General features: G+C 45.4%; 1 protein-coding gene across 1 annotated transcript; it reads right to left on the bottom strand.

Moving 5' to 3' along the window:
- Positions 1-239: 239 nt before the first annotated feature.
- RGMB (repulsive guidance molecule BMP co-receptor b) lies at positions 240-26541 on the bottom strand. The gene is made up of 5 exons (XM_037153831.2): positions 26377-26541; positions 25373-25448; positions 21984-22246; positions 16457-16965; positions 240-3292 (listed from the first exon to the last, which is right to left on the bottom strand). Exons 2-5 carry the CDS (start codon positions 25375-25377, stop codon positions 2624-2626), a joined length of 1446 nt encoding a protein of 481 aa, XP_037009726.2. The 5' UTR covers positions 25378-25448; positions 26377-26541; the 3' UTR covers positions 240-2623.
- Between the last annotated feature and the right edge of the window lie 1436 nt (positions 26542-27977).

The raw sequence follows: 27977 nt of genomic DNA, 5'->3' as shown, positions 1-27977 counted from the left end.
CTTTGGGATAACACCAGTGGGCCAGACTCACAGATACTTATTTGCAGTTGCTTAAAATTAAAAAAGAAAAACAAAACCCTACAGTAGTGATATAGTTGAGAAAATAAGTGAGTTTGCGGGCAGGTGGTACAACTCATTGTCAGTAACCACAGGATATTGCACAAACACTCCCACTTCCATCCTTCTGCTCCTGTTCCTCAGCTCTCCCAGCAGGTGTCACTATAATCACAGAACAAACATTCCACAGCATGGTATGTAACTTTATTTTTCTAGCATAATAATTTAAAGTATTTACACACTGCACACTCACAGTTTTACACAGATACTTATTCATATACCTATGAACCACATCTAAAGACTCGACACACTGTGGGAATTCCAAGCATAAAAAAGGGAGCAAAAAAATGTTTTGAGTCTTTTAAAAAGACAGCCATGTGGAGCATCTGTGAAAACCAGTGTTTTCCTCCAAGTTTTAAGCTCCCCAGGAGACCTTTTAACAGCTACAGCCTATCCATGGGTTGCTATGACCCAAAACTCTCTGGTTAAGGAGGATTTCAAGAACCAACATGTGCAATAGCATTTTCTCAAGAAATCCTAGAAATGAAACAGGAGATAATAAAGCTGCCCCTCTCCAGAGAATCACCTGCACTTCTGAAACAGTTGTGTGTGAGGACTCTGAGTATGTACAGAACACTGGTTAAGGGAGAATAGCCGAACACACTAGTACCAACCCAGTGATGGAGGATGGTTTTAAGCATCCTTTCCAGTTAAATGATATGACAAAATGACCCAATCTTCTTTTCGCATTAGTAAAGGTGGTGGTTTTGCTTTCCCTACAAAGGCTAAAGGTACATTAACCATACACTCTAAACCCAGATACTATAGGAAGTTCTACCCTTGTTTTCACTTCTATACTATCTGCACACTTTATTTTTTAGACTGGGCAGAATATTCTTATATAGCAAAAGGTAGACAGGTTTGCCACCTCTGGATGAATCGCAGTGCCATCCTGTGGCTGGATGATAGATCGGTTCACTAAGAGTGAACTTCTTCAAATGATGTCCTTATGTCCTGCCACCTTGGGCTCTGCTAGTGCTCCTAACCCATGACACACGGCACGAGGAAGAGCTACCTGGCTGACTACGACAGCACAATCTTCACCCAAATTACTCTAGTATTTAAAGCTTATTCACTCTTGTTTACAGTAATGTAAACTTAAGGCAAATTACAAATTCTATCACTTTTTCTTGGAATCAAACGCATTTTAGAATACAAACCTAGCTACTGTGGAGTTACTTTCTCAGTCACTGTGCTTGATGTCACTGGTAGTGTTTTCCTTTTGCAGAGGAGTGCTGATAAAGGAATCAGGGAAGTAAGATTTTTTTACTTTATAGGGGACTTTATGAAGTTACATAAGTAGCTAAATATTATTTGCCTATAGATGTTAAGAGGAGTAATATCTCATTGAAGAGAGACCACCTGAGGAGCAACGCTGCTTAAGGAGAACATCTAGATTAACTAGCACCCAGAGTTTAGCTGCATCCTGAGGCAGGCTGAGAAGTGTTTGTCATTGACACCCTAGTCCATTCCATCATACGGACAGATGTGTCCAAGACTGTGGAGTGGAAAACTCTGTGATGCAACCCTGGGTGCCCGAGGCGGAGGCGGGCTCACTGTGGGTGGAGACGGGGGCGGTGTGTTTCTGGGCCCGAAGAGTCGAGGAGGGAAGGCGAAGACTGTGGGCTCGCACAAATCAGACAACAGCAAGCATAATATCTAAAGTTGCGTTTTTGTGTTTTGTTTGTTCAATGCAAAATAGTTAAAAGAGGAAGAAGACTACCGTTTAAACAGGGACATGGGATGAGAAAAAGATCGAGCGCTACTGGAGTCTAGCAAAGTGCCTGGTATTTACCTGTGAAATTGCCATCACTAGCCCCTTCTGACCCATAAAAACAGCAGTTTCAAATGGTTCAACTTAATACACCAGAAGTGCTCAGGTACAACCACCCTAGTTTAGTAAGGATTGTAGTAGTGTTCTCTCCACCCTCTGGAAAAGTGACAGCTGTTGGAGAGGGTAAAGGCTTCCTAGACATCAGTCTTTAACAGTCAAAAGCACCTGTAAGGTGGAGTGAACTATCCTTCTGAATCGAGTGAGGACAGTGAGGACAGAAGCGCTGGGGAGGCTTCACCAGGAGGTGGGTGTAAGCTGCACACCGTGGGAATCAGTAGCAATGGGAGGGCGGGAGGGAACAGCCACAGACATCACCACTGTTCGTGTCCAAAGGGGACGCTGTGTGCGGTGTCTGTGCATATGTACTATACATACTGAACAGGTACACACATAAATATTTAATATATAAAAAATAAAGTGCTTTCTAACAGGTCCCCTGGCAGGGATATTATAAAACTTTTCACAAAACTGCAAAACAAAATCAATACAATCAAAGAACACTACATCCAACATATGTGAAAACAATCGAACACAATATGTACAATCTGGTGGGTGTCCCAGAACAAACATCCTGTCATATACATGGTATATACATATATACTCTTTTACTCAATATATTATGACAATATATATTTAAAAATTTTGTTATAGACAAAAAATAAGAGACAACCCCTACAAAAACACAATACAGATCAAGCATGTGAGCCCCAGGCCGAGAGCGCGGTGGCTGCCTCCGTGGGGCGGCTCCTGCCCGCTGCTCGGGAAGATGTGCCAGCGCTCCCTCCTCGGGTGCAGCGCCTCCACGTCCGCCAAGGCACTGTGGGCCGCCGCGGTGAAGTTGGCGTCACCAGTGGTGAGCAGGTCGAAGACACAGGACTGGAAATAGATGTCCTTCACCGGCATCTTCTCGTGGCACTGAGCGTTGGCAGTCTCCAGTGTGTAGCCAGGCCAGGCCTGTCCCAGGGGGTTGTGAGGCAGGGTGTGGCCCAGGATGGCAGACACCTGGCCCTGCCCATCATCGATGCGCTCGCCCAGGGGGCAGCCATTCACACACAGCTGCAGGTCCTGGCTTTCCTCGTAGGACATGGCCAGGTCTTCGGGCATGCGGATGGCGAGGGTCAGGTAGCGGCCCAGCTGGCGCACAAACACCGTGGTCCCCATGTAGTGGGCATGCATCTCCACGTAGCGGCCACTCTCCCTTTCCACGATGCGCAGGCTCTTGGCGTCGCCGTCCCCACCGCTGGTGCTGCCATCCACAAAGGCAGCAGGCAGGTCGTCTGTCACAGCTTGGTACACTTTCTGATCTGTACACTCACGGTGGGCTTTGAAGATGATGGTGATCTGTGGGAAGGAACGTGCATGAAGTTTACCACTGTGGGAGGAAAACGGGACAGTGCCTCCTCACTGGGGCTGAATGGCTAGAGAAAGACTCCAAATCCGGCCCCTTTGCTCCTGCCTAATGAACGAATGGTGCTGCTGTGAGGGAAAAGAAGAAGCCCTACGTACTGCCCTGACCGGCATGGCTCAGTTGGTTGGATACTGTCTCACAATGCCAGAGGTCACCAGCTCGATTTCCAGGCAGGGCACACCTCTGGGCTGTGGGTTCGGTCCCCAGCTGGGGCAGGTACCAGAGGCAACTGACTGATACTTCCCCCCTTTTCTCCCTCCCTTCCCCTCTCTCTAAAAATAAGTAAGTAACGTCTTAATAAAAAAAAAAAGTAAGTCCTATGTATTTAAAAATGAAAATTCAACACAAGTCCAGGAATGTGGATCGGAAAACAAAGCAAAACAAAAAAAAAACATCTTTACTCTGCTAAGATTGGACATTGTTACTGTTGAGATATAGGCAGTTTCTATTAATCATTTATATCTTGTCTCTTTCCAAAAACAGATGAGCAAGTGGTGTATAGCTCTGAGAAAAAGGGATTTCTTTCTAACTTATGCAGAAATTTTAAGGGGCTTAATTAACAATATACCCACCAGAATGTGGATTCCTAAAAAGTCACTGCACACCTGTGAACACCAGGGGACACAGCCGAGCGGTGAGAAGGGGCCTCCGGGAGCGGCCCCACTCATGTGCCCCAGGAAAGTTCTCTAAGTCTCTTAATCAAATGTTTCACATGACTGGCTAATCCCTGTGACAGGGAAATCACTTGGCAAATACAGCTCGCGAACACGGGCAGAGAATAAATACCCGGAACTTGGTTCCAGCAAAGGTTTCCTCCCAACAGCACACGGCCCTTCAGCTTCTCAGGATGTCTTCTCCCCAGCCAGCTCTCCACCCTCCAAACAGCAGATAATTCACGGAGAGACAAACTACTGACAATGCACAAGCTTCCTCGTAGTGAGGCCACTTTCTTTTTTTTAACAATCAGAACAATTATTTAAAAACAACCCCACTGAACCTCTGAGCAGCGTGGCCTCCGGACACACTCTCTGGTGCAGGTGGTGGAAGGCAGAGGGCTGTGAAGAGCCAGGGCCTCCTGGGCACACGAGGTGGGAAAATTGTCCCGAACACACACAAAAAAAAGGACTACATTTTGAGACTTGTGTTATTGTCAGTAACTGGGGTAACAGCTTATTTTTCTTTCTTCTTGGAGGAGAAAAAAAAAAGTATCAGGTGACTTCAGTCAAGGAGGAGGTAGACAGGCCAAACACTCTACAAATTACTCTGGATGGAGGAAACCACCTCCTGCAAGGGAGCTAATCAAAACAATAGACCCTTGTTAAAAAAGGCCAGCAAATGCCCTGGCCCCCTCCCCATCCCTCTCTCTACAAGTCCTCACCGCCACCCTGAAGTTTATGTCTGAAGTTTTTTTTCCCTCAGCTCAGCTAGTATTTGCTCACACTATTTAATTCCACATGTTCCCACTGGTGTTACTTGACTGGAATTTTCCAGCCATTTCATTTTACTTCAGCCCGTTTTAAAGCCGGATCTGAACCAGCTGCACTGGGGCAACTGGTTAGATTCATATCCGTTGTTTGCAGCTGCAACCCAAGGCCAGACAATGTACCATGAAAACGCTAGGATTTCTCCTTCCCTAATTACCCGGAGCCACAGTTTAATCTCACTACCAGCCTTCTCACATTTCAACACCTTCTCAACAACCCAAGGAGGTGTACCAGAGATGATCTCAGGGAATTTGTTGTGCATCGAACCACAGGACCTTCCTGAGTGAATGGATTTTGAGCTAGATTATCTAATGGGACTATAAAATAGATTTATTCGGTGGCTCTGAAGACAGTCTGACAAGTTTGTTTATTTTTAAGGAAAGCTAGGATCTCTTGGAGGTGAAAAGATTAATTCAAATAAATTCTGCACCTGAAAGAGTTGAAAGTTAGTACAAATGGCTAAAATAAGAGTTACTAACAGACTTTTCATATAATCACTATCCTCATTTTCAACTAGAACATTCCCAAAGATTCCACAGACTCTTCTATAACAGCTAAGCAATTTGTCTTTCTAGTCTAACAAACCTCAAATGTAAACCGAGTTGGCATTATTTATAAGAATTAAGAACTTTTTTGTTCACCTTGGGAAAAACAAAGAGGAATTAGTTTTGCTGGGACAACAAAGGAGACAGATCCAATTCCACACAGGTTTCCAAAAAGGCAAGCAAGGGTCAGCATTACGGTGAGTGGAGTCACTCCACGTGTCTCACCAAGTCTTCAGTACGCACGCCAGTTCCAACCCTGGGCTCATTGCAGACCCTCACACACGACCACCCTCTTCCATGCCTGTGACGCACCTTCACAAGGTAAGTGCAACTCGAAGCCTGACCTCTGCACTGGCATCTACACCTACAAAGTACTCCAGCCTATCCAACAGGTAAGTCTGTCCAAGTTCCTGGGAGTGATTTTCTCTACGAGACAAGGAAGCTGATAGATCTCTTGTTCCTCTTGTGCGTGAAATAACCCTCCCAGAGCCTGGGAATGAAAATGCGGAGGGTGATGAATCGATCTCAAAGCATGAGAAGGGTTTCCTGAGGGCCTCTGTCGTCCCAGTATGTATCTAGAGATGCCATCAAGGTAAATGTAGAAAGCTCTAGGTAACAGTTTCACATGACTTAAGTTTTGTAATGTAATTTCATTCCTCATATAATTACAACACATGCTCTTAAACAGCAAGCACTCAACCATCAAGGGCCAGAAATTCATTTTCAGATTCTGTCTGCCCCTTCAGAAAAACAAAATTTACCCGTTCTCATTCTTAATGATTCTTACTTTTAAAACATTCAAAAATTCATCAGAATTTTTGGAAATTCCAAACATTTTTGTATTTCCAAGCAGCTATTAGAGCTTTGTAAAAAGAGGATCTTCAAAATTGTGTTCTGAAGCTCTCCAACAGATAATTTATAAACAGCAGCTATGCCGCTTCCTTTTCTCCCTTTATGAACAGATCCATATGCTGTAATAACTCAATTTGGCACATCTGTTCTAGGCCACACCATTTATTATTGATGCACGGCATTTCTGTGCATTTAAAACATCAATGCCTTTTGTTAAACCTCCCCCACCCAGGCCCTCTCAAACCCCACCTCAGACAAACTGCTCCAGTTCTCCTCATTCATTTTTAATGTTTCACTCCCTGAGATCTTTACCACCCGCAAGGTCTATTAGGAAGAGAAAGATAGCAGCTACAAATCAACCTCTCCACACATGGAAGACAATAGGATTTAAGGTTTGCTGTGAAATATCAAAATTTAGAGGCATCTGCTTCCCCTTTCCACCAGGGAAAAAAGAAAATACATTGGAAGAAAATGAGGTAGCCAACAAAAAGGAAAACCCAGGCACTGTTTCACCAAGGTACAGACATCATCTTCCTGAAGCTCAATGGCCTTCTAAAGTGCTGCGCACAGGTTTTCAAACAGCAGAAATCCCCAAAGGCTGTGCACTTAACTATTTGTTCTTATTGCATTTTGGAAGAAACATTTATCAGTGTTTAATCAGGCCGTTTGGCACTGCAAGTGCAGGACCTTACTGGAATCCTGGAATACCAGAACTGGACTTTTAGATCAAGGGCTCATACCTCTTGGATTAAGAGGAGCCAGTAAACTACAGCGAAATCATACCAGAAATTAACTTGGAACATAGGGAAACAGTTTTGGTATGTACCTGGTTAAAATTATGCTCCTGTTAAAGGAACCTAAATGCATTTCCTTTTATATAATTAGATAATATGTCCCCTTGTTAGATCCTTTGGATGCATTACAAGTTGAAAAATAAAGGACTCAGGGAAGACAAGAGATCTCGGTGCTCACAGTCCCTTTTATTCTTATACAGGTAAGTGGTATACTGCCTCTATATTTTGTCCTGTGTAGTGAACAAAAAAGAAACAATTCCAGTAAGAGCATATGTTTCCAAGAAATACACAGGCTCTATCTCCAGCTCTTAAACACCTAATCTTTACTTCAGAAGTCAAAGCCCAAGAAACTTGGAGGCACCAAAAGGTAACAATTTGAAGGCTCCTTCCGTCCCATGTTTTCCCTGGCTCTATGGCCCCTTCCTGCCTCACCCCTGACAAGGAAACTCAGTAGTGTGGATCCTGGCTGGAGCTGAGCCACCCATCTATGCTGGAAGGCAGGTGCCTGGCCTTTGGTCTTAAAAAATGAGGGAACTCTGTGTCTCCCCCATTTCTAGAAGTGAGGTGGGGGTGGGGTAGAAGAGCATATTCATCTAGAATAACTTTCTGCTTGAACTATTTCAAACAAAACCCGGGAGTTTGTGCTAAATTTAATTAGATGTTGGGTTGATTAATAACTGATGTCACTGACAAATTTGCTTAAAATTAAAGAAAAAGAATTTTCTAGGAAGCTGTGAACTCATTGAACTGAAATGTACTTTTATAATCACTAACTCAGCCTATTTATCAAATATCTATGTATAGGAAGACTCAACGTAAGACCTACAAAAGTATATTTTGTTAAATGCTTTTACTGGATAGGACAAGATACTAATAGAAGAGAACACAATGTGTTTAAGAGAAGCCTGCTCCTAGACTCAATTTAGGGCTTGAATGAGACTAAGAATCTGCTACCTTCAAAAGAAATATCAACATAGGTTTCTCTATCCTCTCACAGTGTCTTTCCACAGAGCTCTGTTCTAGGAACGCTTACAGGAATCCAGAGAAATGGACTGGATGAGCCTTCTTTATTCATCGGTGTTGCCCCAGGTAATACGTGCAGGAACAAGGGCTGCCTGGGCTGCTGGAGGGGGTCTTGGCACCAGCAGGAGAAGGGAGAAACCAAATCAGAGGGAAGGACACCCACAGCTGAGGCTGCCAGGGTGGTCCAGGGGAGAAGCACGAGGCTCAGAGGCTGGGGACTGCCAGAGTGAAAGGGAAGTGGGCCCGGGGGTGACACATGAGAGGGACAGGCACACAAATGTCGCCATGCAGAGAGTAATTTCTGTACACTTAAAACAAGGAAGACTGGAAGTATAAACAGGCTCAGTCAGAGACAGGGCAATTGGCTAGCTTCCTTGTACAGACCAGAGCAAGGCTGTGCTGGGCACGAGAAGGAAAGGCCTCCAGTCCTTCAGGTCCTAGCCACTCAGAGAACTCACAGGGAACGTCAGACTTTGCATTGCATGGAGCCCAGCAAGTGCAGGAACTCACTGTACCCCAGATGTGGAGGTAGGGGTGTGGGAACAGTATTACAGGCCTAGGCTGCCCCTGTACTTCAAGACCAGAGGCTAAAAGTATTTTGCAAGGTGAGAGCCAGAGCCACAGCCAGAGGTGTAGCTCTAGGGGCAGGAATCTGCCTTAGCAGATCTGGCCTTTGCCCTCACTGCCCTCCTCAGGCGGCACGGGGGCAGGGCCACGGATCCCAGGTCCCCGTGCGTCCCTGGGCAAATGCTCTGGGCCTAGGTTCAGCACAGCTGTTTCCCAGAACAATGGGGATTAGGAAATCACAGCCTCTTTCACCATTTTTTTCAGTTTTGGGAGGTGATTTAAAAAAGTAAGAACACTGGGAGGTCTCCACAATGCACTCGCAGTCTGTCACTTCTAGGTTCAAGTTCTCAGGGCTATTAAAAACAAAGGCCACTCAGGAGCAAGGTGGTTAGAGGCCATGACCATACAGTTCAAGAAGCCACTTCACTGGAATGCTGCAGAAAACAAGATCCTTCTGTTTTCATTTTCCTGAGGCAGGGAGAGGGGCAGGTGCACCACCAAATAGCCGTATGTGTGCACACACGTGCACATGCACACACCCTAAAATGGAAAGACTCAAGGCTGACTCCCATTGCAGTTTGTGAAAGTGTTTAAATGCTGTCTTATCAATTCTATCCACAGTGTACACGTACCATGTTCCAACACTGAAAGAACCCCCACAGAATTAGCCAAACGTGCTTTTGGCTCTAACTCTTAAAGTAACCAGCTAACGGGGACATTAAAACACACACACACAAAAACCCTTCTATCTTCACAGAACCGGTTTCACCTGAAGTTCTTTATGGACCCAACAAACCGTGTTTTGAGGCAAGGCTGCCCTGCTAAATTCCGTGTCTCAGGTGTGTGTGGGTATTCCTGTTGGTTATCACCTACTGACAAGTGGAGCAGTTTAGAAAGTCCTTTAAGTTACCCCACCCAGAAGAACAAAAAATTCAAAAACAGTGGAAGAGCAAGTTCTACCGCAGTCAAAACAAACTAAGACAAAGTGGGCGAGGCAGCATTGCCCATTGTTCGACACTGTAGGTAAGCCTTTTTCCTCGCCACATTCCACACCGGCAGAACTGTTTGGTTAGCATTAACTGAAGCCAACAAAAAAAGGACCAACCATCCGATGTCTCCTTCTCACCCCTTCCTCTCACAATGTTGACTCAAAGGAAATTTAACAGGGCAGAGAGAGACATTTGGAAATGTGACAGAAAAACAAGTTCTAACTCTCAGCTGTGTATCAGACTTGGCCTTGTGCCTCTGCTTTAAACTAGGGAGGCATGTGGATTTGTTTCGAAGCAGCAGAGGCCAGCAGCCCCGCACGGAACCCTGCCTGGCTAGTGTGAGGCGAGTATGAGGTTAATTTCACTGACAAATGGGGGATTTTGAAGGTCCCCTCCTCCTTCCAAATCATACCTGGGACACAGTGGCACAGTCTAGGAGATGCAACATGGAGGTCTTAAAAGATATGCAGCTACAGCTCTGCAAGGCGGGGGAGGTAGTGGAAAGGAGCAAAAAAGAAAAAACTCATGGACACGACAACAGTGTGGTGACTGGGGCGCGGGAGAGGGTCTAAGTATGGTAAATGATAATGGAAAAATACAATTAAAAAAGATACGCAGATACAAACTTTATACGATTTTAGACAGTTTCTACTAACATCCTGCTATGTCTCTTCATTCCAAATAGAAGATGGTAAAAGACTCATTACCCAGAATATTTTAAAAGCATACGGACAATGTAAAGGTGAACGTTGTTTGGAAAATGCAGCACAAATTCATGTTACAAAATGATCTTTATAGTTACGCGTACATCACACAGCTGATCACTCCCCCTCCTCTCTCCCTCTTCCCCTACATATACTTGGAAATCCTCTTACCTCCAGGCAGTGCACAGAAACTGTGCAGAGCAACGCCGAGTAGCTCCTGGGCCTGAGGCCTGACAGTCCAGCACACACGAGGGCTCCCCCGGAATCAGAAACAGACGAACACAACCCCCCCCCCCAGGGATTACAGCTGACTTCTGCTGTTCTACAAAGGATTCTGTCATGTTTCAATAGTCTCTACAATAAATAAAAATTCAAGGAGGGTAAGGATATCCAAGACATACCTTCATGAGTTTTAAAGATGAGATGGGATCCTAAAAATCAAATTTAAAAACTGATGACTCTGATAGTCAAATTCTAGAAAGCATTTTAGATTAAATCCAAGACCAACAACCTTTCAAAAGTGGCAGTGAGGACTCCAGCTTGTGGTGGTATGAGGCAGTGTGGGTGTGCATGAGGGACCCACACTGACCTCCTCGGCCTTGGCTGGTTGGAAAGGGAAACTCAAATGCCAGGGGTCAAAAAAGTGACCTGTGACAAGTGACCAAAGCGGAGGAGTGTGCCATATGTACAGAAACACATCTCTCTCGCCCCTTCTACCACCAGCAACAACTTGCTAAGTCTCAGCAGCACTTGGAACCAGTTTATAAATGTGGGTCACCAATGTTCAAAAACAGAACCCTGAAAATGGCCGGTTTTACACACACCACACTTCTCCACTGACCGCTGCAGATTTTAGTTATGTGCTTAGCCTGAGGCAGAGAATGTATTTATCTCTGCATCTCCCCTACACAGTAGGTCCTTTAATGCTCGCTGGTGGAAATGCAGCACTAAATTAGCCATACATTTTATCAGAGAAATGATTATCCTGAGCAGGGAACTACAACTGCGAACTTCTGTCCTATCTGTTCCCTAATATACCACAACCAGCCTTCTAACTTTTGGGGGGCAATTTCTGCAAAACATGGAGGACCAAGACAAGGAGCAAATCTTTTTAAGATGGCAAGAATTTTACCTGCATAAGAGTTGAGTCATAAGAATATAAAGAGCAATTGCAGATTTTACAGATTGGTTACAATGTATCTGCAAAGCAGTTGTGCTCTCTGGGAGGAAAGGCCTTTACATGCTCAAAGAAAATAAATAAAATGCCGGGTGTCCCCTCTAAAAACACTGCATCCAACCACGGTGTGTGCATACTCAAAGCACAGTGCTGCTAATGGGAAGGTGTGGCATCTTCTCAGCCCACAGTGTAGCTCACACTGTCTCCATAAAGACAGGAAAAGCATAATGGGTTACAAACACTTGGCAGCAACAGTAACAGAAAGGTGTCCTAGGCTGGGGGTCAAGAGAGAACAGATTTCCAAACACCGATCCAGAGAGATGCTTAAAATAGCAGTTACAGCCTTTGCACTGCAGGCATGTCTGCCTCTGATCTTGTAACCAACAGAATGATCCACAACTTGGCATGACAGCTACGTGCTAGGAGGCATCAGAGAGAAACAGAGGGCGTGGCGCACGCTCTAGGACCCTACAAGCAAATAAGACAACACCCTGGGTTTACAGTTTGAGGAAGACGGTGAGCAACGACCAACCAAATGAACCAAGTCTTCCTATACCTCTGGTATCAGCATCTAGTGGAAGTTTTCAGGACTTTCCAGATAGTAGCCAGAGTTTAAGAATCAGAGATAATCACAAACTTTTAAGTATACATAGATACCTGATGGGTAAGGCCTCTTCCCATGCCGGCACAGCCGAGTGCCACTGCCCAGCGGATACCCCGGAGCTGGTGGCCCATGGTGGCAGCAAGAACTCAGGAGGCACCTCAGTGTCCACTCACCTGAACAGTCATCTGGCTTGGTCCAGCACAAAGCACACACCCCTTCCCAAACGTAAACTGCCCCAAGGTAAACCACGTTCTCTCACTGAAGGATGCAGCACATAAAAATCTGCCTCGGAGCATCTACAAAAGGACTCAGCCGCCCCACGTTGCCGTCCCACTTGTAACTCCGTCTCACAGACGGAAGGATGAGAAAGCTACAATGGTGGGAGAGGACCTGGTGACATTAAAATAAAAGGAAAAATAAAGTACCAATTACCTGTAAAAGTAATTTTTAAGGTATTACCATTACTTAGGTGTGTAATAAATGCATTCCTGAAATTTTCTGGAAAAAGGAATCATTTTGAGTGCACCTCAGAAACTGGTGATTTTCATATATGCTGTTAAAAACAGCATACTGCAAAGTTCAGAATCCTTTCATAATTTATTATTATAGTCACTTTCTATAACAGCACATACAAATCTTTACTGAGCTCACTTAAACAGAGATCCATACATACACAGAAATAGGTCCCTAAGAGTTAAGAATGTGGGGCTGGCTAAGGAAACATGGAAGAAAAGGTACAGAAGTCACGCACTGCCACAGATGATCTGGGTTGTTTATCTATGAGGCCTGGGAGAGCTACTGACTGTGTCCTCTCTGGCCTGGTGAGAGCTACCTTCTCTCCCCAAACAAAAACTGCTTTTCTTTCCCATGTAGCCAACCCTGCCAGTTCTAAGCCTGTCCTCTCACCCCGCCCCCACCCCACCCTAGTGCCTTCAGGTCTGAAGTGCCTCTCACAGCCAAAGGTGGGAAAGATGGCCCAGAGCTGATGTGGATCTCAGCCCAGGTGTGTAGGTGTGCCAGACACCCCTGCAGCCCCCGGGGGAGAGATGAAAAACCAGCCTGGGCCTTAGAACACACCTACCTGGCAAGGCGGCCAACCACACAGACGACTCCTAAGATGGGGGGGGGGGGTGTACTCCTCCTGGCAGAGGGCATGACAAAAACCCAGAGGCCCCGAGAAATCACACCTGCACTCAGCATGACAAACAGACCACCCCCCCCCACTGTTCCCAGGGAAGGGGGACAGGAGGTAGCCAAGAGGAGATGGAGCCACGCTGTCCAGTAATGGGCCCAGCGGCCCTGAACTCACTGCCTGCATGTGGAAAACAGAACAGGTTTGGCTAATAAATGGCCTCTTGTGTACAAACGACTTCCCTTTTCTTTCATTTTGTTGTTTAGATCCTCCCCCCCCCCCCCCGCCGCCCCAAGTTTTGTATTTTTCTGAGGAGGGAAAGATAGGTACTTAAGGTCAGGCAGAGCTCTCAAAAGTCAGCTTGGAGGTGGCTTGCTCAAGAAGCCAGGTTCCCAGGATGAGCTGTTTTAGGGACCTCACTGACCAGTGTCCAGGTCTAACGGTTAGTTCAGTGCTGAAGACAGGGAAATAAATGGATGCTTAACTACAGTTTTAGCATCACAGTGGGCCAGCCTCGTCAATACCATTGGGCAGTCTTTAAAGCTACTGACACTGAGCACTGACACGGGTCATTAAAGGTGCTGGATCCCAGGATGGTAGTGTCTGCAGTGTGCAGTGCTGGGCTACCCAACAGCTGGTCCAAGCCTGTTCTAAGGTTTCAGGAAAGCTGGGACGCACACACAAAAAAACATCTTCTGTAGGAAACTTTTTAAAAAGTGTTGCACAGACCAAGGAGAAAAAAAAAAGTCAGATCTTTTAAAAACTTATTCATATGCACTTTTTGCCTCATACTGTTTTTATGTTCATTAGCATCACTTTTTTATCATTTAGCATTTCTTAAAGGTTTTATTTTGGCCTTAGGTAGGTACAATAAAAGGAAATTGTACTGCGAAACTTTAGGCCTTTTTTTGGTTTTATCAGCATAGGTTGTACACCAAACACTGAGACAGACCTTCAACTGTAACCTTCCAGATGCTTCTGGGGGCTTTGGAGAGAGTTACAACAAGAAGGAAAAAAACTTTTGAGGTTGTGAAGCCATAGAGTACTTTGTTGCTGAACAGCATGGTCACCAGATGTGGGGAAATATTTCCAAAGTGCAATTAAAGACCAAGCATTTTCATCATTGGCTGGAGTTTATGTCAGAAGACAAGACCTCTGCCTCCCTTTTTAGAATAGGTAAAACCTTTGATCCTTAACAACCTGAGAGAGAAAACAAAGCTGTACCTTTTATTTACTTATTTGCTAAAAACTACAATAGATTCAACCACAACTGAAATGGAATGATGTAAATAAAGTACTTCATTGAAACCAGAATTTTTCCCATGCATGCAGCACTTATTAATCTCGATAGTACGGTGGGAAAGCAACCCCTCTAAGCCCTCAAGCTATTTGCACAATTGATGATGATTTTCTCCATTCTCAATGGAACTGCCTTCTCGAATTTCCACTGTCATGTTTTCCCAAAGACTGTTAGCAGGTGCTGTGACCTGACTCTGCTGCAATGATGGATTTTTGGCCAAGGTTTGTCTTAAAACTTCATAGCTATACAACTTAAACATCATAATATAGCAAATACATGTTTTAATATTCAGCTAGAAAAAACTATTTGCATACTTATAAAAACCGGAGGAAGAAAGGTCTATGTGAGATGTAGGATTTGGACAGGCCAGCTTGGGTTTGTACTGGATCTGAAGCACAAACATTTTTGAGATCCCCTAAGACGGCTGCACCACTGTTACCTTCTTTGTTCAGAGCTGTAACATCTAAGATTTGTGACGCCCCCGGGTGTCTCCAGGTGTCTCTGAAGGTGCTCTAGAACTCCCTCCACAAAATGGCAAGTGAAATAACTTAAACTCACTTAAAAAATATGCCACACATGTTCGGAGGCAAAGGAGGGCATCCTGAAATTGAAAGACCGGTCATTAAGTATTACAAAAGTTTGATCTCTGTCAATTCTATTTTAGTCTAAACTAACTAATAAATAGAAAAAATAAAGAAAGAAATTTAAGCAAGGTGAGGTGGTCTGTAATATGTGAGTTTGTGGTTGGGGGAGACAGGGAAGGCGCAGTTACTTTGAACACTTATTGTGGAAAACCCTTTTGACCTCTTTCTTTACTAGTGAAAGAATCAGTGCTGACTGGCAAATGAAAGCCCAGTACGTTGCTCCTGTCCACCTAGTTGCACTATGACGGTCATTTTCAACCAGTGAGCCATAGGAATTTTTAAAACTCAAAATACCTGGCTATTCAGTCAAGGGCACTGACCTCTTTTCCCTTTGATTGTCAAACTGAAAAAGTGACAACAGCCAACACAACAAGAAACATCTGGTATGAATGAATCAAAATTGTAACTATTTTTTTTGTCAGATTGGCAAAAAACATACTACTACTTTTTGATGTGGCGCAGAATTTTAGTAATTCGTTTATGTCTGCCATGAGATGAAAAAGGTTGAAAATCACTGCACTAAGACTTCTGCATCTTAAAATGGACCGAGAGGATTCAGTATTAGTTTCTTTAAAACCAACCAACCAGCCATCTAAGAACCACAGACACTGGAAGCTAGGTAGGGTAAACCTAACTTTGTCGGTTTTTCCCTCAGCTTCTCATTTAAATTGTTATCCTGAGATTACTTGGGGTTATACATCACTGCTCTGCAATATCCAATTCTAACTTCCTTGGTCACCACAAGGATAGTAACTAAAAGACTTTTTGCCATTGGGAAGCTGGCTTATAGACACTGTCTCTTACTACAGATTTGAAATTTCCAATGAAATGTTTCCAGATGGGTTATTGCCCTCAGGTTCACAACTGTCTTTATTCAGAACACTGATATCTATTTATTAGATATCAGTCAAATCTAATAAATTGAAACATGAATTTCCTCGAGTCACACACATATGCACTTAAAAAAATCACTAAAGAAAGCACAATTTTTCATTAAATAGAGCTGCCTTTTCCCTAGAGAAATCAACTTTACTGTTCACTCTTTATTTTTCGTATCATTTCCTATTCAAATTTAGACCCACATTTTTCATAGGCCCTAGAATTCGAGCAAGAAATTCCTTACTGATTTTCATTTAATCCTTCATCTACCCTGTTAACATTGCTTACCAAGATGACCAAGCAAAGTTGCTTTTAAACTAGGTTTTTTTTTTTATCACACTTCCAAAGTTTTCTGGAGTCAGACACCTGAAAGGTAGGAGGAGAGGACAGAAAGTGCTCTTACCTTATTTGTAGCAGTAGCGCTGGATCCAGGGACCACAGGCACGTTCGTCACTTGAACTGAAAGATAATTATTATCTATGAGTGGCCAGGCCCCTTCCACTTTGCACGTCTGGAAGTGATCCTTGAAAGTTCTAAGGTGAGGATCTCCGAACAAGCCACAGAAAAGGTAATTAGGAGGGTTCTGGTCTCCTCCCCTGTGTTCTCTGGCTCCTGCATGGCTGTGATAGTTACAAGGGTCATGGGTCACTTCAGGGTTGGTAGAAGATGTGGGTCCATCCTTGGAACAGTTCCTCTGGCTCATGAGGTCACTGATACCCAATACAGCAGAATGGTATACCAGGTTGCCACGGCAGGCTTTTGAAGTTCGCTGGGTGCAGCCAGCATAGGCACGCAGGGCCTTGCAAAACTCAGAGTCAAAGCCGTCGATGGCAGAGTTCAGGTGTGAAGTCAGGGAAACAAAGTCCGTGGTACATTTCTGGATCCGACACTGGGCCGGTTGTTGGCAGTCACCTATGGGAAAGAAGATAAGAGCACACATTTCTTAGACGCTTCATAACTTCCTGAGCTACATGAGAAAATGGCATTCTCCTCTGGGGACTGCTTGTTCTATTTCATATACTCCTATTTAGGAAGGCCTTAAGGAATAGGGCTGCATTGCGCTTCTGTGTCTCTACATATTAAGCCACTGGCGGAAAAAGTGCATGCAGTTAGTTAGCTTAGAACTTTAAAGCATGGGTCATTGTAAGTGAGTATGAATCTATTCTTAAGTTAATACTACAGGGAGTGGTAAATGACATATTTTATCAACTTTGCTATTGTTTATGGATTTTGAGAAAGATTCTCTTGCTCTAAGGCCAAGCAAAAGATGTGAATGTTGTTTTGATTTTGAAAGCTGCCTAAGTAATTTGCTTTGGAAAGCACTGTCTATGCCCAAAACCACAATTAAAGCATCCAAAAGTCAGGAAGGGGAAACCCCCTAATTATAGCACGATTGGTTAAAACACCTTTACCTGATTCTCTGTTAGCACAGCTAACAGAGGAAGAATAACAAGAAAAAAATCCAGGTACTACCTTATTCTGCATTCGTGATAGACGTTTATCAGCAAACTGTATATAAACTGACAGTCTCCTGGATTTTGCAAGGTATAAATGTTCTCTTAGAAAAAAATAAAGTGATTCATTTGACCAAGCTACGTGTTCACCTCTCCTGTAACGTCCATCTCCCTAGGATGCCGAGCCCCCAAACCACACCGGTGACAGTGCACGGAAGCGAGAGGACACTGAAATTATACTGCAGAAACAGAGGATTCCAACTATGTTCTTCAGAAACACAACAGAATTCTCAGAGTGTGTAGAAGTAATTTTTCTTTAAATTGATGATGCATATCAACTTAATGACTGAAGCAAAGTAATGAAATTAAGTCATGAAAAACCAGTGCCCTAACATTTAAAAGCTCAATTTTCTAATGATGTTTTGCCACTAGTTTCTCACATAAAAATTTACTAAAACCTCTCAAAGCACAAAAATCTTAAGACTTGCCAAATACAAGGTCAGTCACGTGTACCAGTTTTTTATTCTGTTCCATAAAGTGGAAACACCAGAATTACTGGAAGCAAAATCCTTTTATCATCCACCTCAACTTTTATAGACATGAACTGTAACATGTATGAGTTATGCATTCTTGATAGGTCTCTAAACTCTGAAGGTCTCAATCTCTTCAAGTCTAAGGTTCTTCATCTGAAAAGCGAGGAGGTTTTTCTAAAATAAACTTTCTGACACTTTTCATGAAGTATCTTATTCTAGGTGGGAGGAAAACAGGCAGCTGAGTATTATTAAATATGTAATTATTTAAAGATGTGGGCATAATCTTCAGGATGATATTAAGATTTATGACTTCATCTGATAAAGACTTACTAAAATGGTTTTTAAATAAAAATAATTTAAAAAGATATTTTAATCTTTTCAGTAGTAAAACTGCTTTCAAATCTAAATTAAATAGCCTGTCATCTCTGGCTTTGGCTTCAGTTGGGCAGAAAAGGGTAGGAGATGACCACTTCTCATACCACCCCAACCACTTTTACATTTCAAAGTCCAAAAAGGAAAAAGTGCTGTAGTTTTGATTGAATATTCACTCTGAGTAAAAAGAGAAGATTAAAATCTTAATCACAAAACTATCTGTGTTTGGCCTCTTTTTATGTTTGATCATTACAAAGTTAACAAAAGCAGCTCTGATATTTATAGAATTCCTCTCTCCAAAGAAGAGCGGAGTTTTCAACTATTTTTACTTAAAAAAGCAAAACAAATAAATAAATAAAACCCAACTGATCAAGCAAAAAATGAAAACAAAACACCCCAAAAGCCATTGAAGCCATTTAACAGATGGAAAAAAATCACGGCAAAGGCATCTCTAAGGCCTTGTGCTGGCTGATCACACACAGCTAGTGCGAAGCCCGGGAAGTGGAGCCTTTCCTCCAATCCCGTTTTCCTTTCCTTCCTCCACACATCGCAGCCCCTAAGTGCCTGATGCTCAAAATGGTACTTGATAGCTCAAGTACAAAAAAGATTTAAGTAACTAATGTATCCATTTTCCCCTTTTAAGTCAGATTCACAGCAAGCAGAAAGCAAGGAAATAAAAACTGGGCCAAAATCACTCAGTAATGAAAAGCCCTCAGACTACATATAACTGACAGTACAAGAACTTTCCACTGAACTTGCAGTGCCTATTTGTTCTTTTTATGGTCTATAAAATCTATCTGAGCATCCATTTTCTTATAATTATTTCAAATAGTCATAAAATACCAAGAGTAAGAACCGTGTGGAAATGTAGATGCAACTGCTCAGAAGGGAAGAGAAGCAGAATTCAGACCCCAGCTCCTTTTCTGTTCCTTCCTCATTCTCTGCTCACCCTTCCTTCTCCATAGTAAGTACGTGCTGGGAAAACGGAACTTCTTGGGTTCTTCTGCTTTGGAGTAGGTTTCTAGCAGCCTTTTGGAGTAGAGATAATGGGAGGGAGGAAGGCTAATTAGAGAGCAAGTGCATTTGGTCAGCGGTTTCAGCCCCTTTGCAGACTCCTGTAGAATGATTAATTTGTAGCATATACCCAGAAATATCCAGGCTTCATGAATTTATAATGACAACACACACTTTGCCTGTTACAGGCGGTAAAGTAAGCCTCCTGACAAAATGCCAAGACAATGAGGAGCAGAAACAATCTCAAGGATGTAGCCAAGAAGCCTATGAAGTGTATGAATAAGTAACCCCCATACTGTATCTCCAGTCAGGAATTGCAGAGGTTTGCTTAAGGGGGGGGGGGGGGCATAAGTACTCTTTTCATTTCTCAAGGGCAGAATTAAAAATCTGCAGTTACAGATCTCTATTTTTTAACTCAGATTATCTGTGATTGGTGTGATAGTATTTTCATTCCAGTTAATGAAAGTGCTAAAGGATTTTTGAGTCTAGAACTTTCCTTAATCTTAATGACTAAGACGTAAAGACCTCGCCATTTAAGACAGTTTTCTCAATGCCTAGACTGCATGTGTGAATTTGCAGCACAATCACCGGTTTACAATAAAAGAAGCAAGATAATTCAGCTGAAGCTGAATTAAGTGAAATGTGAAGCCATATGGGTTGCTGAGGGAAATTATATGAATCCAGGCATCAAACATATGGTAGCCCATCTGTAAAGAGCACTTTGCTAGGCTCCCTGCTCTGAGTAACAAGCCCTGCATTTCAATAGAATTGCTCTTCAAAGAAATCTCTCAAAAGGAGCTCTCTTTTCTATAATGAGATTAATTGCTCCACTTCAATGAACTGTCCAGAGAAATCACCATAGCCACTCTAGGTAGAATCTGATGGTGACCTTAGTGAGGGCGTATCAAAATACTGAGAGGAGCTTCATATTCCAAGCTCTTGAACTAAGTAAGGCACCTTGATTTTCTAAACATTTAAACCAGCTTCTTTGGTCTTTCTTGGGCCAGCAAAGAAATCTTCAAGGACCAGATTCCAATCCTGTCAGAGGAAATTACAGCAACTAAGGGAAAGAATATCTAAGCAGTCAAGGACACAGTTCCACCTAGCCCTTCAATTTCCATTCCGAGAAACCCATGCTTGGACATCATAGACACATTTTTCACACAAATCACCCGAGTATATCTTTTGACACCTCACAATCAATTTTTCATGTAACTGTAAGCAGATTGAAATTACTTTCTAAGGTTCTAAAGTCACTAACTGAAAACCTTAATCATTCTAAACTTGCCATTACATTCTTTATTGAGACTTCAGTTTGTTTTCCCAAGTGACAGTGTTAAAATGCAGCTGTTACCTCACAACACAAAGTTACACGAGGTAAATGAAGCCCTTTTCAAATACCACATTTCCCCCCACTACTTAAAAAGAGCCTCGGATTTTGAGAAGGGGTATGACTCAATGAATAAAAGTTACTCCCTACATCAGGATGGCATTAAAGTCCAGGATCCTCCTGATCAGACCATGGTGACTCCTGTCATACTAACAAAGGACAAGAAGGTCTGGAAGAACAATTTATCTAACACTCTAGTTGTTCTCAAACTAAAAAAAATAATTTAACTTTCATTTGGCATTTTAAAAATTCTTTGTCTAGACAAACTCCTTAGAAGTTGTCTTGTTTGTAAGGAGCATCCAATATTACCGTCCCCCATCTTAATTGCTACTGCATAGCTGAAATTTAACACTGTATTAATGAAAGTATTTTAAACACAAAAACAGTATCAGTTTAGATGGCTCGTTTTCAGAGTTAATTTTCTAAGAACAGATTCCTCACTGCTGCTTCCACAGAGGAAGCGCTGACATCCAGACGGCAGCGTATCTGTCACTCCGTCCCAGATGGAACACGCGGCTAGCCACAAAGCATGAGTTTTTCCAAAGAGGTTGAAAGCTGAATTAAAAGCAGCTTTCTCAAATACGAAAGAAATCCCGGTTTAAAGAAGTTTAAGTTACTTCAAAATTAACCTCCCAGTTTACAAACTCTGGTGAAAGTCTTTCCATCTGGTGCGATTTTTTTCACCTCACCGCCACCCCCAACTCCAGAGCAGCAGCACAAGGCTCCTTGTCTGCCCTCCGAGTAGGCGGCGGCAGAGGAAACCTGATCCCAGCCTGACTTTCAGTAAACACCAATGCAGAGAGCAATAAAGCATCCGGAACATTTGTCTCAGGCGCGCAGCTCCCGCCACCCCCGCCTGCTAAATCTCTGATAAGCGGCTGTTGGACGGGAAATTTATCAACGTCCCAAACCGAAGACGAAGACAGAGGAAGGCCCAAGGGAGGGACGGGAAGAGGCCTCTCCCCTGCTTTCTGGGCACACCGCACGGTCGCCGGGCGTGTTCTTACTGCTGCGCCACGACTAAGGTGCACGTCAGGGGCTCAGAAGGAGGCCTTTCCAGTCTCACCGCACAGCCCTTCCACCCTGGCCAGCGCCTTCGAAACCCTAGGTGATTGGGGACAAAGCACAGGGCCCTGGGGCTGGCTCCCTCGCGCACGCGCCTCGTACCTGCGTGGAGCAGCCCGAGGCTGAGCAGCAGCAGCAAGAGCAGTGCCAGGGGAGGCGGGCAGAGCCTGGGGCGGCGGCGCTGCTCAGCCTCGGAGTCTGTGGCGGAGGCGGCGGCGGGGCAGGAAGGTGCTGCTCTCAAGCCCATGCCCGTCCATGCAGGTCTTGTGGGCTCCGGCGAGGGCGGCGGCGCGGGTGCCGTGGCGGGTCCGGAGCCGTGGCTGCGGCATGGGCCGGGGGACGCGCCTCGCTTCCTCTTCTTCCTCCTTCAGGCCCGCGTTGTAGACGGGCCGCAACCACCGCCGCAGCGAGCAGCACGCCGCGGGCGGAGCGAGTCGGCCGCAGCGACGGCAATGGGGCGCAGCAGCATTGCAGCGGCCGGAGGCGGCGAGAGGGGGGAAGGGGCCGAGAGAGAAGACACAAAGACTGTGAGCGACCGCCGACTCTGGCCCCAAGCGAGCGGGCGCCCCTGCCCCGGCCAGCGTGGGCTCTGCGGGCGTGGAGCACGGGCGTGGACCAACAGGAGGCGCACCCAACCCTGGTCGGCCGCCCGGAGATCTCTGCGCAGCGGCCCCCAGGTCAATCAATCTCAGCCTCACACTGCTGCCCCACCCGCCCTTCACTCACCAATCCGCGCTGTCCACACCCCCACTGTGCCCCGCCCTCCAGCTCTATTGGCTGCGAGAGTTAGTCCGCTGGGCCCAGCCCGCCACTAACAGAGCCCAAAGCGCCTGACCCCCGCGTCCTGTACAGCCTTCTGCCTTTTCAGTTTAAGTCGAGTTCCTGGTACTCTTGCTTTGGGTTCTGTCCGCGGAGTCCGGGCCCAGGCTCGCTCTCTCTCGCTCTCTCTTCTATCCCGTCCACCCATTCAGCAATTGACTGTTTCTTCTAACCAAACTGAAACAGGCGATGGCCACTCTTTCTGGCCACCGTTACAAAGGAACTGGCCTTTGACCTCTCCTTGAATTAATGTTATTGGAATCAACTTCCCTCCAAGGCGGTTATTTTTTAAACGGTCATTCCATTCTATGTCCCTCCACCTCCAGTTTTGGCTCTGGCTCTTTGGAGGAAGAGCCAATTCCCTTCGCAGCCAATCTCATCTGCAGAACCGAGTTTCGAGCCTAGAGCTTATTTCGGACACTTGCTAAAGCTAGCATCCCGCCGCTTAAGAAATCGGAAAGCGACTCGTGGTCCACAACAGATCAGCTGGGCTGGGAAGGTACCCGCCAGCTCTCGGCGGAATTCGCAGGCCGCTGTGCGAGGCTCCCGCGTTCTTGTTCCTTTGACATTTCCCTTCTGAAATCAGCTGGGAGGGGTCCGAGAGTGGGAGAACTTTAACGTGTTCGGTTACAGTGTAATTAGATTAATGAGGATAGTCGCCTTTTAACGCAGTGTAATTAAGCCATGATTTGTTATTGCTCAGTGGCTCTTCCACAAATTTTCCTAGTCTAGATTAATGCAGATTAATTCAAAGAAAGATCAGTTTCTACTTTTGTGATTGGATGGATCCAAAAATGGAGGAAAACTACCTGTCAGAAAGTAGGGTGATAATATGTTCCAATTTGTTATCAGTTAAGTGTGAAGTAGTATGTGATCTCTAGAATGGCGTCAAAAGGCTGGGAGCCATTTCCTACTGCCCTCACCTTTGCCGCAACTAGCTCAAGGTTGCCATTTTTGATTCACTTATAGTATACTGAAGTCGCAGTAGGCATCTGTACTCGCTGCATTACTCAGAATCTCTAATTAGGATTTTTTTTTATCAACCGTGGACACGTAAATATTCGACATGTTACAATGTGCTAATCAATGGACCAGGATAACAGGGCAAACCTATCACTGGAGCTTACTTATTAGACTCATTATAAATTGTGCAAACCACTAAATCCCTAATGAAGGATGCCTATCTTTTTTACTGTAACTTTTCATTACCTACCACATACTGTGATGGCACGAGTGGTAAACACACCTTTCACTGCCCATGATATAATTCGAGCCTTGGGCATAATATGCATAATAATATCTTCTGTGTTGCCTGGAGAAGTGACTTTTTTCAAGCAGTTACCTGATATAAATTTTAGATAATACTATGGAGTAAATACTATGAGGCCAAAACCTTACTCATTTGTAATTACTACATATTAACAGTGAAATAATGATACATTGGTAAACGTCTTTTAAAAGTAATCAAATGTGAACGCTGACTGTCAAAGTACAGTATTTTGCCAACAAAGACTAAGTAAACTTTCCTTTTCTTTAACCCAAGATTTAATTCAACTGCTATGAAAGAAGCATCCCGCTTAATAGCACACTTCAATACACACCATCAGTTGGTAAGGATCACTCACATTCAGTTTAGTTTTTGCCTTTTCCCCCTGTGACTTTCTATGATTTTTTCCTCATCCTCGACTCCCCCCCCCCCCACCCCCCGCCCCATCCTGTTCCTGAGCACGCCGGTGCTCTTGATTTTCTAATCAATAGAGGGCGCCCTCCTGTCACAGCAAATCCTGGTGTGAAAGGGAACTGCTCGAGGAAAAACTTCGTTTCTTCTAAGGTGCTTTATTGCTCCTCTGTTGTAAAATCTGACAAGCTCAAGATTTATAAGCCTAACAATTCACTTTTTATTGCTGCATAAGTGTTCAGCTGTCCTGAGGAAAATGTTAATTTTCACAATTAAACTGCAAGTTGGTTCCTATTTTCAAGATTTTAGGTCATTTGACACACTCACTAGGTAAATTTGGCCTGTTAAGCAGGTCCTGAATCCGCTTGGAAAGCAAGAGGGTGGTGTATGGTCGCTTACAGAGCATCAGGTCCTCTCTCTAGCTCCAATGCTGCAAGTTAAGCAGGATTTTAGGACTCCACAAGGAAAAATCTGGAGAGGGAGCTGGGACATGAATGTAAAATTGATGACTTAGAAAAGTTTTACATTCTAATTAGAAAAAATATCGTGAAATGACAGCTTGTACAACTCACAAATTCACACACTTTCTTGCACTTGTACTCTCCCTTTGTCTTTGTTTTCAAGAAAGAGGAGGCCAAAACAGTGCAATTAAGGGACTCAGCAAAGCAACGCTATGAACGTGCAAGTGCACAGAATTCAAACACATGCCAGCAGCATTAATGGATTCTAAACAAGATGCGGTTTCTTTTCCTGTCCTCTTGTTAACATATCTCCATTTCCAGAATTCTAACACGAAGGTCTCTGCTTCGCAGATCTACCAGGGCAGAGGAATCAGGAATCAAACCCGAGGGTGCGATTTGTGCAACCCATTGAAGAGTATGGGCGTCCCTGCCGCCCCCCCCCCGCCCCAATTCACAGTGTACTAAAAAGCAGGGGCTGAAATAGCCCGGGAGTCGGATAGCCCGGAGGAAAGCTGCTCACGGATTGTACTTACATCATTCTTAACCCTTCCTCTCCTGGAGGGGGCTCGGCTGGATCAGGGGGCTGCCGAGCTCCGGAACACGCAGGACCTGTGTGTGAGAGAAGAGCCCCAGGGCCCGGCGTGAGCGCTGCGCCCCCGGAAGGAGAGGGTCCGGGGCGTGCGTGAGGCTCATCACCCGAGCGCACACCACCGGCCCCGGCGATCCCTGCGGGCTCCGCCGCGGCTCTCACAGCTCAAAGCGGCAGGTGCAAAAAGCATTTGGGAGCCGCTTGCCAGCGCGCGGAGGTAATGCGCTTCCTGTCCATTTATCTCAGGAAACCAGCGCAGCCTTCCCTTCGAAACAAAATTAACCTCTCATTAGCCAGCCACTCACTCCCGAAAAGGCCTTAAAAGCTTTACCAGCTCGCTAATGTATTTAGGCTTCTCTTCCAGGAGAACGCAGCCACGGCCGTGACTGCCATCAGCCCCTGGGTTCCTCTGGGTTCTCCCAGGAGCCAACTGCCGACCTCCCAAAAGCTTCAATTCTGGGACACTCTGGCCAACCGGGAACCCTGTTTGCAGTACTGGCCAGACCCCGAACCGACTTCATGCCCGACGCAGCCAAAACAAGTTTCCGCTAATTCCACGAGCTCTCTTAAAATCTCAGCTCCCCTGCCCTCAAGGGGAGGCACTTCCTTGGCCAGCTGTCCCCGATTCTTGACAGCTGATTGCCCTTAGGCGTGACACCCCTGTCCGCAGCGGGTGAGGGAAGACCTGGAACACAGGGTAGTTTAAACTAGGATCTAGCTGATTCCAGGAGTGGAGAATCAAATGTGGTTCTAGATCCGCAAGTGGCAAAGAGGGGCTTTTGGAGCACCTGGGGTTTTCTCACCCTGGCCCCCTGCCGTCCTGAGGCTGGCTGATTTATACCACACAGGTGGACGGAGACCTAAACAAAACAGTCCCGGCCGCTGCCTGCCGCTCGCCCCCCACGTCCCCCTGGCCCACCGCAAACTTCAACAAAATAAACAACTCACCACAGGCATTCCCTTGTCTGCAGCGCGACGCTTGCCAGCTGGGAAAATAAGCCGCAAGCCACGCGGCCCGGGCGCATAGGGAGGGCTGTGCGGCGCCCGCCCCTCCGCCCCAGGTGGGGGCAGCGGTACTCCGGGGCAGCAGGGAGGGTCCGCCTTGGGGGCCGTTCTCCCCGCTTTCCAACACCGAGTGAGCACCGGGCCGGGGGCTGCACCCTTCCAGCCAGCGCGAACTCTCTGCCACCTAGGGGAGGGGGCGGGGAGGCAAATTCCTCAATTCCATCCTACTTTCCCTTCCAATGTCAAAGACCACGCTCAGAGGCCTCCACCCCCCTCCCGCACCACACCGCCCCCTGCCGGCACTACCCGGATTTTTCCAGCGTGGATGAGGAGTGTGGCGAGTAACCGCGTTCCAGAGCCCTAGTTTCCAGGTCCCGGCTCAGGCCTCTCTCACCACCCCTTCACCCCACCAAGTCCCGCACAAAGGCTCCTTTCACGCCGCCAGCGCCACCCTCCGAGCCGCGCTCCAGGCCAGCCTGTTGCCTTTGCCCACCCGCGGCACCACGGATTCCCGGTTGGTGATCATGCCCGCCGTCGCCAGGGCAGGAAGGTAGCAGACGCATATGGGCTCCTTCCACTTCGCGCCTCCATACAGGCGCAGATGCAGCCCCCCGCCCCCTTCCCACCCGTTTCTCTAGCTGTCCACCAGCCGTCACAACATGCACCCCTTCCTCTCCATAAAGGATCTTTGAGGGTCTTCTCAGTGTGTCTAAATGGGGGTTGGGTGGGTGGCAGGAATGATCCTCTGGACTTTCGCCGAAATAAGGAATCTAGTGATCTTTTCTGTCTACCTAAGTTACCAATGTGGCTTGAGTTTACTAGTTAAGAAAGCCCAGAATAACAATTTAGAAATTATGAGGGAGAGAGGATTGAAAGACACCTAAAACATAGGCGAGGAAGTGTGTTAATAAAGAACAAGCCCACGAAATGTCCGAGGAACGACAGTCACTTGGATAAAAGTAGGCGTGAAGGGCAAGAGGAAAGCATTTAGCTTTCTTCCCTAGGCTGATCTTCCAAAGTCGACAATAAGCATCATGGGCTTTGAGCAGTAGCTATTGTTCCGTGAGCGCATTGCCTGGGACGAGCAGACTGCTTCTCTTTATCCGGGCAAACGTTCAAGCACCCTGACTCAGGTTTTTCACTTTTTGCCAGCTGAGAAGAGTAAATCTGATGCTCTCGCCCTCTTCCTTGTAGTTTCTTGGCCTAACGCTAGAGGCAGCATAGGGCAGTGTGAAGACGGCGCAGTGGGAATCCAGCGAAGAAGGTCTCCTACTGACTTCCTGAGTGGGAGTCTAAGGCAACGGATTTAACGTCTTTGGACCTTGAGGTCACAATAAAGAAAGAGTGTGCTACGGGCAGTGGCTGGGTTCCTTCCGGTTCTGAAATTCTATGACAAGGGACGCCTCCTCGCTCCCTTTGTGGATTCCCTTTTAAAGTGTTTTCCCACTTGCTTTATCTTCAAGTGCCAATCAAATTGAAAAAAAAAAATAGTGGGGATGTTTTAGGATGAATGTGACACACACGTTGAAAAATGCTGTGTTTTT

Source organism: Artibeus jamaicensis, unplaced genomic scaffold (genome assembly GCF_021234435.1).
Source record: "Artibeus jamaicensis isolate MK-2021 breed Jamaican fruit bat unplaced genomic scaffold, CSHL_Jam_final contig_3214, whole genome shotgun sequence".
Lineage (NCBI taxonomy): Eukaryota > Metazoa > Chordata > Mammalia > Chiroptera > Phyllostomidae > Artibeus > Artibeus jamaicensis.
This window is presented reverse-complemented; position numbering and strand designations above follow the sequence as displayed.